Source organism: Brachionichthys hirsutus, chromosome 9 (genome assembly GCF_040956055.1).
Source record: "Brachionichthys hirsutus isolate HB-005 chromosome 9, CSIRO-AGI_Bhir_v1, whole genome shotgun sequence".
Lineage (NCBI taxonomy): Eukaryota > Metazoa > Chordata > Actinopteri > Lophiiformes > Brachionichthyidae > Brachionichthys > Brachionichthys hirsutus.
In genome coordinates this window covers 3,187,742-3,202,875 of record NC_090905.1, presented here as the reverse complement: position 1 = coordinate 3,202,875, position 15,134 = coordinate 3,187,742, and the positions used below count along the sequence as shown (strand labels likewise).

Below are 15,134 nucleotides of genomic sequence, written 5' to 3'. Positions count from 1 at the left end.
ACAGACGTCGGTAGGACTGTTTGGCCTTGGCAGAGGTATGTGTTCTGCAGAGTCCCCTTTGCTGTGCCGCTCTCCAAATTCACTTTTCCCACAAGGCGGGGAGGTGTTCCTGTTTTAGCTGCCAAAAGTACTGAATAATATAATTATCATGTCATACATTATATTTCTTATTGTACAGATTGCTGTGTAATATAAAAAAAACTTTCTATTATATGACTGTTATAGTACTTCCACACGTAAAATGAGACATTGTGACATTGATATGATCTAATTTCCAAGTAAATATTATGGTCTGTTATGGTGGAATATGCCTGCTGACATTTGCTGTTGGTGCCATAATAGAACAGCTCACAGACAACACTGATTCAACAGAAGCTGCTGGAATAACGACAGCACGGACAATGCGCTGCAGATTTTCCACAAGATATGGTCTCGCCATTATTAGCGCAGTGACCAAGCACACTGTCCCTTTTTCTTTTCTGGCTGCTGAATTTAAAGTGGAAATATATTTGTCAGTGTGCAATTTAGTGCCGATCAACCGGAATTCTAACCCTGTGTTCAGCCACACTCGCCAGGTTTTGAAAGAAGCTCTTTGCACGTAAAATATAGACAAAGAACGACCCGTCATCAATAAATGTACGAACTCCAGTCTGTTTGCCCTCAGTTCACTTTCTGTGCACTGCCAATGTCATGTCCTTTCCTATTACGGCACCCCACATAATTTAACATGCTTGGTTAATCATCTGTTTGAAGTTGAGAAAGACCAGAAGCACCGACTTTAAAACTTCATTAAACTTCCAAGAGGGAAACTGCCTGTTAGCAAAGGCGAATATGATCACGCTCTCTATCTTTGATGCGTCTGACACCAGAGCCGTTCTAGACATTCTAGAATTATTTAAGCTTTAACACAGCTGCTGCATGTCTATATAAGTTGATACATGTGGCTGAGGGCAAAGTTAGGTAAAGCATCCTCTCTGGAGGAAAACTGATGATGATAAATGTTAAATTATTTAAAGATATTGCATAGTTGCAATATGTTAATAGGAATCCTGTTAAATATTTAATTCTAGTTAAGAAGGATGCAGAAGAAATCATGCAGCAAAATGTAAGTTTGGCATAAAGGGGATAGTACATGATGTTAAGTTCCTCATATCAGCGTTTCAGATAAATAATAAAAACAAGTAATACGATAAACCCAGATTAATTTAAGTTAACCTATATTGTGAACCATGGTAGGGAATATGAGTATTTGTACTAAAGCAAAGAGTTAAATATATTTACACAGTAGAGGTGCCTCTTTCTGCACTGCTATTTGTTCTTGGGTTGAACACTATGTAAGCAGGAGTACACAGAGTTGTTGTTGATATTGTACTGATGTTAACTGGTGTTCTTATTGAGGGTTTTTTAAAACTCCAGGATCAAGTTCTTCCACATGACTGATGCTGAACTATTTGAAACCAAACATGTTCGCCTGTTTTTAAACTGGCGCCATCTTTATTTCGACATAAATCAATAACTGGATGCTGATATGAAGTATTTGCAAACTGTAGTGACCCTTTTGGGGTTTATTTTGCTTTTAAATTTCCTGTTTCCCAGAACCGGCGGCTTGATTAACTTTTTGACATTTAAAAAAACAAAAAAACTCTGTTATATTGTCATATTTCACAATTACTCATGTAATTGGCGCAGATGTCGTGAGGTTACACTGCGGTTTTAATACAGAGGTCCTGAGGGCATGACGCGGAAAGATCATGACAGATAATAATCAAAAGTTTCCATGTTGACTATGATGCTAAGGTAATGAGGTCAGTGGGTAATTAGTCATGATTTCCTTTGTTTTGCTAATGATCAAGTGAAGATGCGCCTTCCTCACATCAAAGGGTGAAGTCTGAGACTGTGTTTTGATAGTTCAGGGCAAAATGAATGACAGGGAGAGCAAGAATGGCTGTTTCATCCCGGCTTTGGAGGTAGCCATCGCAAAAGGCTCTTTAATCTTTTTATTCGGAAGCACAATTGCTTTTTCAAACTGATCAATCACAATGCACGCAAATAAAGTCTTTGAAGTCTCCCTCAAATGTAATTATCCATGAAGAGACATCACGACTAAACTAATAGTGTCTGCGTGGACAGAACATTTGAAGCTGAACTTTTTTTTGTGTGCCCAATAAGAAGTGTAATTTCCTGCTTCACGCGCCAAACATTTAGACACAACACTGAACTTAAAAGGTACCACCCCCCCCCCCATGAAAATCCACGCTTTAGTCCATGTCATTGCACTGCAATGTGAAGGTTAATTTAATGTGCTTCACACGATATCAGTACCTTATCAGAGGACTGTGTAATTAAACGCTCACATGGCACTCTTATGATTTTCCATTGCCTCAGGGTGAGTGGCAGGAGAGCACGTACAGTTTTGAATACCGTACGTACCAGGTACCACACTGGGAGGAAGATTATGTAAAATGAGAGTGAAGATATATATACTGTATATATAGAAATATATATATATATATCAGTGGATTCAATAAAAACAATGTATGTAAAGCATGTTTTTATCAGTGCAGACAAAATATTTCAAGACGTCGTGCTCCTGAATGAGAAATCCGATCATAGGACATCACTAGCATTAAATTATTTTCTTTTAAAATATGAATGTGTCTTATCAAAACTACGGGATCATTCCAAATCCATTCCTCACAAGAATGAAATCAGCTTTTGTGAACTCCATCCACACAGCACACCATTACCAGACACTGCTCCGCCATGTTGCTAAAAATATTCAGTGTCCATGTCAGAATGCATTTACGTGGCCTCGCTGAACGAAACTTGCAGGAACAAATGCGGCGGTAAGATGACTCAGCAAAACTAGGGCCATGTCCTTCGTGTTGCAATTTATTGTTGCAAACCCAGTAGAAAAGGGTGTGATGATAAAAACATCTGCTCCTGCAAATCTACTCCTGCTTTTGTTGGTCTGCACTTCCAGCACAGAGAGAAGCTTTAATTGTAGGCTTTGGTGAGACTGAGTGACAGTTGCGTGCTTCTCTTTGGACAGATGGCGAATTTTAAAATATATTGGATAGTTTTTCCCACACAATACTTTTGTAGAAATTCCGAATGCATTTTACGTAGCTGTTAGTTGTGGTGTTTCTAAGTGGCATTATATCTTCATATGTTGATGGGATTTTGTGTTTACATAACAGGAAAAGAAGTATAATACCACACATACCACACTTGTGACGCCATCTATCTGTGTTACAGCCGTTATCTTGTATTTATGTTGCAATAGTTACAGACTCTATTTAGGATTGTAATCGTTTTATTGTGTCTCAGACAAACTACTGCACTCCTGTAATAAAAGTGCATGGGACCTATTGATCATTTAACTAATTAGAGGCACAGCGAAGGGTCAGTTTATATGGTGCTGCATCTCAGAGGGTAGTTTATAAGGTGCAACTTTATGGTATTTCCCAAATCGAAAGATACCCCAGAGACCCCTTTGAAATGCTTTCTCCATTGGAAAGATAGAGGATCCAATGGAAAGGCCTCTTGGGTGCTTTCATATATTCTCAATTTTGAGGGCTTCCGAGAGGGAAATGTATCAAGCTTTTAATTCAGAGTTTTGTAATCCTACTTAATTAAATATGTAATTTTTTTATAGCATAATCTACCATAAATCTAAGTGCGCTTTGCCCGGTGTCCTTTTCCTGCGGATCACTGGTTTGCCTGTCGCAACAGTTTGGATTTCATCACACGCATGGACACCGTGGGGAAGAGGACGAGTTCGACCGCCCACCATTCCCCACGACACGTCACGCATCTCGTGACGTCACGCGTCTTTTTCTCCCCAACGGACCGGCCATTCTCCGTCAGAGCCAGTTTTAACCAGACTGCAGCGTGGTCGTTGCTTTTGTGCGGGGAAGGAAGGAAGGAAGGAAAGAAGGAAGCCATTCGCTACTCGACCAACAAGCCGTGCCTGCAGCCGCGCCGCGTCTCCGCTCCGCCACGAACCAACGAAACTGAATTCGCGTTAAATATGTCTAATATCGTTTGCTGTCAAACGCCCCAGGTAAGATATTCTGCCTTTGCCGGACATTACGCACGCGTTCCCTGCTGCTATGTGTTTTTATTTTATTTTACATTTTAATGTTTTCAAAGTGAGACTGCTGGAAATGAAGCTTCCTAGCCGAACATGCCGCCGTTTCCAGCCTTTGGTTAAGCGCGTACGGGCGACATTTGACGTTTATCCTCGTGTCGTCGGCTAACGGAATGGCGGAGGGTGTTTCTACCACCGCGCGCGGACACGGACAAATAAATGAATGAATAAACGAATGAATGGATGAATTTGTTCGTTCCGGGTAATTTGAATAAATTCAGCCGGCGTGGCTGCCTCGACAGCCCCCCCCCTAGCAGGCTGCCTAGCTAGAATGCTAACATCCAGCCGCGTCTTAGCATGCCGGAGCCCGTCTCTCTCGCTCTCTCTCTCGGGGTTGCTCGCCACCTGTTTCCGGCCTGGGTTTCTAATCGCTTTAGAATATTTGAGGTTTTTCTATTCTGCGTGGAAGGAAGGCCGCCTGGCCCGGTTTACAGTGGTCCGTACGGGCTAAGCTCGCGTGGTCACCGCTGGCCAGCCGCCGTGGCTCGCGTAGGGGGCTCTAGAGCGCACAGGTGAAGGCCAGACTTTCACACTGCTGGGGGAGCAGCGTTCCCTCTAAAGGCGCGCTCGTGCGTAATTACGCACAGCTGATACGGGCTTCGCGTAGCGAAAATCTGCGCACAAAAAAAAAAAATCCAACCTAAATTGAAAATAACAAACGCGTAAAAATTAATTCGGTGCTATTTCCCACGGTGACCGGCTGCTCCAGCTGATGATGAGGTTCACGTGTTTTTACGCAGCTAATAGGCGCCATTGTAATCTGAGTTCCAGGACTGGAGGGACCGCAGTACACATCCTTTGCTTGTTGAGTTCATCTGTTTTATTTGTTGATTTTTATCTCTTGTTTTTATGTTATTTATTTTTATTGTGTACTTTGAGATTTGCTTTCAAATGTCAAGTGCGTTTAAAATAAAATGTATTATTATGACGTTGCTCAAAGTTGCTTGCTCAGATGCATGAAAAATTAGAGGCAACGTTGCTGGGGAGGTTCGGATAGTAATATTCCTGATGGGCATATTCCGCTCTGTGCTCCACACTGTCAGATTTTATAGGCTGTGATTAGTTTTGATGGAATTTAAAAGCGGCACTGTCGGTGAAAGGAAGATCCATGACACGTTAGATGTGCGTAAATGTACAGAGTAGGGCGCGCAGACGGCACGTTTCCTCCTGCTGGTTCCGTGGCTGTGAGCCACGTGGCAATTCCCAGAATCGTACGCGTTTTAATTGCAATCAGAAACAAATATTTGCCTCGCTAAGGGCCAATACTATAGGCGTTTTCTGAGAACAGTTTCCAATGTAAACGTGTTTGGACGTCTTTCTCTTGTTTGTTCTGGGTAGAGGTTGCTGTAGCGGTCGAGCTGTAATGGTAGCTCGAATGTGAACGCTTGGATCAAGGAACAGACGCACTGACAGAGCCTCACACCAATGTCGTTTCATTTGCGGGGATTGTGTTGAATTCAAGTGGTAAATTTCCACGCTGAATTACGAGGTAAAATATCATGCAATGCCTCTCTGCACCGCCAGAGGGGTGTCAAACAAGCGTCGATTGTTCGCTGGCAGGCCTGCACTTTTTTTTTCTTCTCACTAATCAAATGGAAAATTGGAGAGAATATACATTCAGCGCTACATTGGATGATAAAAGTTGCAATCATTCTCTTGTCTTTGCCGTCTCTCCTTTGTTCTCTGGTTTTCATAGGCTACATCCACATTTATGATTCACTAAGTCAGTCTGCCTTCTTTTTTTAGACAACAGTCCTGTTTTATATATGGACTTGCATACACAACCACTAACCTGGTGTTTCTCATTTCCATTTTAAGATGTGATTCATGAGTTTACATGAATGATTAAAGGAGCAACTTTAATACAGACAATGATTTAATACAAATTGTGATCTACAAAGTGTATATTTTAATGCACCCAGACATTATTTGGAAATTTCCATTTGCTGTTTCTTAGCAATTCTATGGTCTTATTTGGTTTCCCAAGATTATTTAGTCAGAGCTGTGATCAAGGAAGCAAATCTGTCTGTAGAAATTACAGAGTTGGGGGCATAGGTTCCGTGGCCCGCTGTGGGATTGAGTGAGAAATGACGGGAACTGGGCAACTGGGCCCGTAAGTGGAGGAGTTGAGCATTGATATGCTTTTTCTTGGCAGATATTGCATAACTATTAAAAACTGGGTCATAGTTTCCTTCATCCACTTGCAGTGAATTAGTTCTTTTAAAGCTAGACTGCTATGTGCAATACTAAGACTGCTCTAACGGGCCTTCTGGTTTTTGTATTTAAGTGCAAAAAGCTGTGGAACACTTAGGAAAAGGGTCAGACATTTTACATTCACCTTTCATATATTATTTTGAAAGTCAGAATACATTATAGAATGACTCTTTGTTGTTGGAGCCGTCAAACAGAAGTAAAATGACAATGGCTGATATCCAATGAGAGGTACCTTTTTCAGAGCAAAGCAATGCATTTTTAACAGGTCATTTGTTCTTCCTTCATGCTGATCGTGTTCTTGAACAGTCTGTTCCTGCGAGGCTTTCTTTGTAATCTACTGTGTAATAAGTAATTAGATACCAATGTAATTCACTTTTTTATTTTCTGATTAAATCTGCTAAGCCTCAATGGTTTATTTAATGTTTTTTTTTTTAGAAAAACGGGAAGCGTGAAGATGGTGACAAAGAAGAAATTCCCTTCTTGGTTCATAACTTCCCAGTTAGTTCGACTGGTGGCTTGGGATAGCATCCTTTTACACTTGTGTTGCAGTAATTGTTGCAGTATAATTTGATAAGAATTCAATGACTTGAAATTTGTTTCATCTGATGTTTCTTTAGTGCCTTTCCCTGGCGGGCTTGAGTTTGTCTACTTATTCTCTAGTCTAAACCTTCTGACCTTGGAAGGGATGGTTGTTATATCAACACTGTCAAAACGCCGGTTTGTCGGCCCTAAGGCTCGTTGGGCCACCTCATTTTGTGACTGTAAACAAACCTCAACCTGTAACGAAAAAAACTCTGAGGCTAAAAGGTGATCTGTTAAGACCGCCTGTCAAATCAAGTTTGTCGAACAGCTTCCAGGGTTGCGTGTTTCTTAGATTATACATAAATAAATAAAAATGTAGGCATTGCAGTTTTGTTACTTTACTTGGTGTCAGCCTAAAGATGGCAGCCAGAGATGTTTTTAGAAGTCTGGTCTGTCAGAGGCCTGTAAACGGGTGAAATCGGAACTTAAAAATAGCGTAACCGAATATCTTTGTGGAATGGATGTGACGTGTAGGTGTGGCTTCGTTTCCAGACGCACGGAGTAGCGCCATGGCCCAACCAGAATTGATAGTGCCTAGCATTTGCATTTAAGGGAAGGGTTCCGCTAGGGAGGCGCTAGTCAAATGGTATGTTGCACAAGCGTTAGTTGAGTACATGAGATTGTTTAAACAGTCTTGCCTGTGGAGCAGGTGTAAATTTATTTTAGTGTTAAATGAGGGCTGTACAGGGGGATCATCACAGGCGTGGTCTCCGCTGCAGGCACTGAATGGCTTTAGGTTTATTTGGGATTGATTGCTGAACTCGGGCTTTTTCCTGAAGTTGAGGATCGTGCAATCAGGTAAAGGGACTTATTCCTCTGGAATTTTGGTGAGTTTTGTGTTTGTATGAGGAACACTGGAACAATGTTAGCTGTGCTGCATGCTTGGAACAAAAACGGAGAGGGAGAGCAGTGTTCTCGCCTCGCTCCATGCTGAAGGTTGCCTTTTCTTACCACGTGGATCTGACTCACGCTCACGTCGCATGGGTGCCAAGAACAGACCGTATCATTTGCAAAATGAACCATTTGACCATAAAAGATCAAAACTTACGTCGTCTTTCTCTCTTTCCTTTCTTCTCTAGGTTATAATGTATGACCAACACAGAATAAGTACAACTCTATAGCCAACGGGATCCCGAGGACTTGATTACAGTCGCTTCAAGCCTGATAGTTTGTCCGTGCGGCTGTTCCCTTCTGCTCACGCCTGTTTCGTCGACTGGCATTTCTTCTAACGTCTTCCCGTCCATCTCCTTGGTGAAGAAGACTCTGCTTCCTCTGTGATCTCAGTCTGCTTTGCCACCCTTCAGTTCACTTTGCAGAGATACTACCCTGGATTTGCATAATTCTCTATTCGGTAAGTCCGCGGCTAATGCATAGGGTGGATTATAATGCACGTTACGGCGCACGTAATCCCAATCCTCACTGGTCATCCCCTGCTTTAAAGTTTCCCACCTGAAGACGTTTAGGTTTATTGCATTTCCTTTCACCTTGACAGACCAGCCAAAAAAGTTTACCAAGATGATTCCAAATGGTTATTTGATCTTTGAGGATGAGAGTTTCCTGGACTCCACCGTGGCCAAAATGAATGCTCTGAGAAAGAGCGGTCAGTTCTGTGACGTCAGACTGCAGGTATGCTGAACTTCAACGCATGTTCTCATTTGTTTTTATTTGAAACGAAAGACTGAAGGGGGAAGTTTGCGCAGCTGAGTCTATGTTCCCGTCTCATTGCTTTGTCTTTCCTCTCCATTTCTAAAGGTGTGTGGTCATGAACTGATGGCTCACCGCGCTGTGCTGGCTTGCTGCAGCCCCTACCTGTTTGAGATCTTCAACAGTGACAATGAGCCTCACGGAGTCTCGCATGTCACTTTGGAAGACTTGGACCCGGAGGCGGTCGAGATCTTGCTGAACTACGCCTACACCGCCCAGTCAGTAGCACCTTTGACTTTAGCACGGGATTATTATTTTTGCTTGCATTAAACGGAACCTCATTTTGGGTTTTTCGTGCAACACAGGCTAAAGGCAGACAAAGAACTGGTCAAAGAAGTTTACTCTGCAGCCAGACGGTTCAAGATGGAGCGAGTCAAACAGGCATGCTTTTACTCGTTTGCGCTCCAATCACGCAACTATCCGATGCTCCTGTTTTAGTAGGACTTGACTTTTTAATACATTTCATTCCCGTTCTCAGATTTGTGGTGACTACCTGCTGTCTAAAATGGATTCCCAGAATGCAATCTCCTTCCGTAACTTTGCCAGCTCAATGGGAGATGCCAGAGTCTTATCCAAGGTGGATGCCTTCATTCAAGATCATCTCCTGGAAGTGTCTGAACAAGAGGACTTCCTCAAACTTCCCCGTCTCAAGGTACTAAATTTACTTGGAACTTACTTGGAACACGCGTAGATCTTTATTTTGCACTCGTCATTCTCTGGTTATGGTTCTCCAGGTCAGATGAGTGAAGTTTCATTGGGCAAGCATAAATGTCGACAGTTTCCACCAAGGCTTGCATTGATTTATTATGTAATCTGCAAGCATTTCCAAGTCGCCTCATGCATTCTGTGTGACTCTAACCTCCTGTCTGAACCATTTTGTATTTGCAGTTAGAAGTAATGCTAGAAGACAGCCTCACTCTGCCCAGCAACGGAAAGCTCTATGCAAAGGTGCTGAACTGGGTTCAGCGTAGCCTTTGGGAGAACGGAGACCAACTGGAACGACTTATGGAGGAGGTCAGTACAGGTGGATGTTCAGTTGCTCTCCTGCTCCTTCCCCTCCCTCTGTTTCTGACTTTAAGATGTCATTAAGGGGGCTGAAGTAGGAATGCATGCCAGTCATGCTGTTTTGTCAGGATTGTTGTTTTCCCCCCCCTCTGATTTGTTGAGGTTTTCCGGTAAGAAACTGTACCCCTGAACCACACTACAAATTAGAGGTGAGCCTAAAAAAAGATGCTCTGTTTGTTTCCACTGTTTTGGGATGTGTGGTGGGTTTGCTTGCAACCCCGTCGAAGTGTTACTACTCTTCACTGAAAAAACACAACACAAGAAACACAGCTTCTCAAAGGCCTGACTCTTAATTCATGGCACTTTATTATCTGAGCAGGTGCGTGTTTGTTGCTCCAGCACTAATAGGCACTCCTCCCCATTGATTTATCTCTCCTGTAGGTTTATTAGCAGCAGCAGGAGACCAGACTGAGGACCCAAGGACTGAGCCACCAGGGTAATGAGTCAGAGAAAAGGGAAGGAGGCGAGGAGCACTCCTCCCTCTAAGCAGCCGAGCAACACTGTGCTTCCATCCGTCCCTGCTTCATATACAGATGCATCTCATTTCTGCATTCATCAGAAGACATTTTTCCACAACTGTTGCCCATAAATTCATCAAATTGAATTTCCCCACAAAAACGATATATTCTCATGGAGGCCTTTCTGTAGAGTCATTTACCAGCCCAGTCTGTAATCGGACAGAATCATTTCACTTAAACTCAGAGTTAGAGGCCTTCTGAGCCCCCCCCCCCCCCCCCCCTATGATTAGATCTGTTCTCGATGAGCTCCCCTCCTGGATCCACGCTGTGCAATGATGGAGATTAGGTTGATGGTTCTTACAACGGCGCTACCGTTTCAAGTCATCTGGACTTGACTGCCATCACAATGACCAGCTCTTCAGCTAGAGGACCGGTTTCTGAGGAGTAGGGTTGGAAAGGGGTCTGCCTGCAGTCCCCCTCCTCGTTTCCATTCTTCACAGAAGGGCTTTCCAGATGCAGCCTCTCATTCTCCTCCAGCTCCCTCTTTTTGTAGATGCTAATTCAGGACAGCCGCTGTGTGATGCCTCCTTGAGCCCAAACTCTTATTCCACTTCATGCAGTGGTAACAGCTTGTCTTTCTAAAGGAAGCGCTCCATTCGAGCAACTGAAGACCCGGGCCCTCGTCCGTCCCCCCCCTAATTCCTCTTTGCAGCACGGCCCAACTCCTCCTTCCTCCCTTCTCGGTGTGTTGCCATGGAGACAGCCACATGGGTGTGTTGTTCCTGTTTGTCTTCCAGGTGCAAATGCTGTACTACTCCCCTGACCATAAGCTGGTGGATGGAGGGCTGATGATTGAGGGGCACGGTGAGGTGTTTGGTGGCGAGGAGGACCACGTTCAGTTTGTGCAGGTACTTGGAGACGTGTGCCTGCCATTGTGTCGCATCCACGTGAGATCAGCCTAGTGTGGGGTCTGATTGCCTGGTGTTGGGGTCGCTGACGGGCCTGTGGCAAACCCGGCTGCTGTAGCTACGCTGTGCTCTTGCAGAAGAAACCCGTACGAGAGAGCGCCCAGAGACAGATGAGCTGCAGCTCCTCGGGAAGCCTGTCGCCCTCCAGCCAAGCAGCCAACGGCCCCAAGCATCCGGCCAGAAGAGAGTGGAAGTATATTGCCTCCGAGAAGACCACAAGTAAGTTTGTGTGAAACCTAATTTGTCACAGTAGTCGGGAGTATTTTCTGAAATATAGATGCTCCACTAAGGACTCTGTCTTGGTGTCTATTCTGGTCTTGGTCACATGACATTTTTTCCAACTGTCTCATTTGTCCCCCTAGACAACACCTACCTGTGTCTGGCTGTACTGGACAGTGTGTTGTGTGTGATCTTCTTGCACGGTCGCAGCAGTCCCCAGACCTCCCCCTCTGCCACCCCCTGCCTGATGAAGAGCCTCAGCTTCGAGGCCCAGCCCGAGCAGCTGGACGAGCAGCCGCTCTCGCCCATGCATTACGCTCGCTCCGGCCTGGGAACCGCAGCCCTGAATGGGAGACTCATTGCAGCAGGTTAAAGTCAAAATTTGAATTCCATGTGCGAGGTGTGTGTTTTTACTAAGAGCCAGCACGATGGGTGATGAGATGCACAGGAAGCAGTGTGCTTATTTTTCAGGCACTGGTCCTTCGTAGAACTCCACTGTAACTCGATGCATCTTGATGTTTCTGCAGGAGGCTACAACAGAGAGGAGTGTCTGAGGACTGTGGAGTGTTACGACCCCAAAGAGGACCGCTGGACTTTCATCGCTCCCATGCGGACTCCGAGGGCTCGCTTCCAGATGGCTGTTCTCATGGTAAAGCTTGCGCCTTTACATGTTTGGCTCTACGCTTAAATAATACTTTGATTATTCACCTACCAGTGGATCTAGAAGATTTTCTAATTTAAAGCAAAACCTTAAGACATTCAAAGGTTTTTATTTGGAAACTACGGCGCGAGAACAAATATTGGACACTTGCAGCAATAGTTCTGGAAAAATAAAAGATCTCCACACGTGTGGCGTCACGCTGTCTCCTCAAAATGTAGTTTGCTTTTACAGGTTGTCTTGTGGAAACTAAGGTGTGTCTCAGTTCAAATATTTGTGATTCGGAGTGTGTCACAATGAGTCACAAGGACGCGTCCTTTCCCGCTCCTCGCAGGGGCAGCTGTACGTGATCGGAGGTTCAAACGGACATTCTGATGAGCTGAGCTGCGGGGAGAGGTACGATCCATATGCTGACGAATGGGCTCAAGTGCCGGAGCTGAGGACCAACCGCTGCAATGCAGGTCAGACTCGGGACAGGGGCTTCATCCGTTGATGGAGTCCAGTGGGTTCTGACGGCGCTGAAGCGGCCGGTGAAATAACGTCTTACTCCTTGTCTAAGGTGTCTGCGCTCTGAACAACAAACTCTACGTTGTGGGGGGGTCGGACCCTTGCGGGCAGAAGGGCCTTAAGAACTGTGATGCTTTTGACCCCGTGACCAAAACCTGGTCCGGCTGTGCCTCCCTGAACATCAGTACGTGTCCGCGTAGTTCTGGTTGCACTCATTAAGTTCTGCTCCATGATCCGACCTCGATGCATGAAGTCGACTCCTTCCGTCTTAGGGAGGCACCAGGCAGCGGTGTGCGAGTTGGGCGGCTACATGTACACGATTGGAGGGGCGGAGTCGTGGAACTGCCTGAACACCGTGGAACGCTACAACCCGGAGAACAACACCTGGACCCTGATCGCTCCCATGAACGTCGCTCGCAGGGGGGCTGGCGTCGCCGTTCACGCAGGTACGGTGAAGAAGAAGCGATCGAGAGTTCTGTGCTTCCGGTTTGCGAGATTGTTGCTAACTGACCGCCTTCCATCCAGGCCAACTGATTGTTGTTGGTGGTTTCGATGGCTCCCACGCTCTCCGCGGCGTGGAGGTGTACGACCCCGCCCACAACGAGTGGAGGATGCTGGGCAGCATGACGTCCTCTCGCAGCAACGCCGGCGCAGCTCTGCTGGGCGAAACCATCTACGCTGTGGGCGGCTTCGACGGCAACGAGTTCCTCAACACGATGGAGGTGTACAACCTCGAGACGGACGAGTGGAACAACTGCTCCAAGGCCCCGCCTCCCCCCTCTGACTAAAGAGGAGGAAGTCGGGGTGCTGGGAGGGACGTGGAGTCTCTCAGTGCTTCACCTTTTCCAAACTAACAGGCTTAGTGATGTAATCATGTTTCGTGATGTCGTGTGTGTGTGTGTGTGTGAGAGTGAGAGAGTGAGAGCGAGAGCAGATGGGTGTGGGTGGGGGTTGACGAGGGGTCTTCAGTGAAGACTGGCTTATATTTGGGGATGGAGGGGTTGTTGCCCAAAGCAACATGATGCCTTTGCATATACGATGTTTTTTGTGCCGTACTTTAATTTCTCCCTAATTCTTTTTGTCATTGCCAACATTTATTACACACTTAGTGCTCTTCTGTTTCTCTTGGAGTTGAAAGGTCTGTCACTTTCTTTTAGGGGTTCAGACGATCGCATTTAACGTTCAGTTTGGAAGGTTTGTCGTATGGATTGGTGACAAATGACTTTATGAAGGTTTAGATTTTATTTAAGGATGTTTCTGTTGAAGTTAAGGTTTTATTTAAAGATCAGTAGTTTGAAGCCTTCCTGAGTGAGATCATTAACAACTGTCATGGCTTCATTTTAAACGAGCTGGATTGCTTTCTGAATCTTAAACAATGGCCTTTTTTATAATTTTTTTTTATACACTGCTGATTTACCGAATAAAATAAAAAAATTAGTAGCAGACAGCTCAAGTCAGTGAATCTAACCAGTGCCAGTTTGAGTTCAGTTTCTGTAGAAACGCCACATGCACAACTATGCTTCTGCTAATGAAACATCTGTTATTGTGATTTAATTAATGTATGTAGAAATGCAGATTTCTTTTTTTTTCTCGTGTTTTTAAGTGTCAGGCATTGGCAGATTATTCTGGAAGGAATGTTAGAGCAGGGAAAAATGATCAGGTTTGTAAAACTTCCTAATTAATAAATCATTTCAATTTGATTCATTTTGTCTTCTGCCTACTTTTTAAACCAATAACTTTTCCATGTTCTTATGTACGCTATTGAATAAGCGTTGAGCTGTGCCACTGACTGACGAATCGCAGCAGCTGATCTGTGTTGCGGGCTGTGAACTCGTCTCCCTCTGATCTCAGTAATTACGTCCTGGGCACTGCCGTCTTTCATCGCCATCATTTTCCTGAAACTAATCCGGGTTACTTTCAGCTCCTTTAAGTATCCTTAGACGGAGATTATACTAAAATACTCAACAAACTCGGCAGGAAGGGCCGACGGTCCCAACGCTTGGAGAAGCAGCTCAGATGGCTGCATTTGCATGACCCCAGAAATCACTGGTTAGTCCTTCCTTTGGAGAGGGGAGAGGAGGAGGAGGAGGAATCTGTCATATTTCACAAAAGCAGAACTGAAAACCAAAGTGGGACAAAGTATTCTGAAAGCAAAACTAAACTAGGACCTGCTGTTCCTCTTCAGTAGTTTTCCTTACATTATCACTAAATTGCACAGCCTGAGATGCGTCTGGGACAAAAGACCAGGTTGAACAGAATTAAACGCTACTTCTGCGTAGCACCTGCCCGTCATCTATCCCCACGCCTTCTCCCGTGTGACGTCTGACGCCTGAGCCTCTGTCCGAGCAGCAGGTGTAATCTCATCTGCTGAGTCGCCTGCGTCAGACCTAATCCCGTTCAGCCGCTACGCGCGCACACACACACACACACAGCCACACTCGTCAATTACAGCACTCGCATTGAACATCACAGCAAAGCTGCGGATACCTCCTGGAAAGAAGCTCCACAAGACAAGAATCACTTCTACCCAAAGAAATGTGGAGTCAAACACAGGCTTTAGAAAATAAATTGTATTTTAAAAATACTGAACTTCACATGTTGTGAAA

General features: G+C 44.8%; 1 protein-coding gene across 1 annotated transcript; it reads left to right on the top strand.

Moving 5' to 3' along the window:
• The first annotated feature begins 3,898 nt into the window (after positions 1 to 3,898).
• Positions 3,899 to 14,228, top strand: ivns1abpa (influenza virus NS1A binding protein a). The gene is made up of 15 exons (XM_068743955.1): positions 3,899 to 4,066; positions 8,029 to 8,300; positions 8,442 to 8,575; positions 8,702 to 8,871; positions 8,959 to 9,034; positions 9,132 to 9,305; positions 9,542 to 9,667; positions 10,974 to 11,084; positions 11,222 to 11,363; positions 11,507 to 11,731; positions 11,891 to 12,012; positions 12,356 to 12,482; positions 12,581 to 12,712; positions 12,801 to 12,974; positions 13,054 to 14,228. The coding sequence occupies exons 3-15, from the start codon at positions 8,465 to 8,467 to the stop codon at positions 13,314 to 13,316; spliced, it is 1,953 nt and encodes a 650-aa protein (XP_068600056.1). The 5' UTR covers positions 3,899 to 4,066; positions 8,029 to 8,300; positions 8,442 to 8,464; the 3' UTR covers positions 13,317 to 14,228.
• Positions 14,229 to 15,134: the final 906 nt, after the last annotated feature.

Coding starts and splice junctions, on each gene's coding strand:
- ivns1abpa (XM_068743955.1), top strand. CDS start 8,465: ATGATTCCAAATGGTTATTTGATCTTTGAGGATGAGAGTTTCCTGGAC. Junction 9,035..9,131: donor AGATGGAGCGAGTCAAACAG/GCATGCTTTTAC, acceptor TCCCGTTCTCAG/ATTTGTGGTGACTACCTGCT. Junction 9,306..9,541: donor TCAAACTTCCCCGTCTCAAG/GTACTAAATTTA, acceptor TTGTATTTGCAG/TTAGAAGTAATGCTAGAAGA.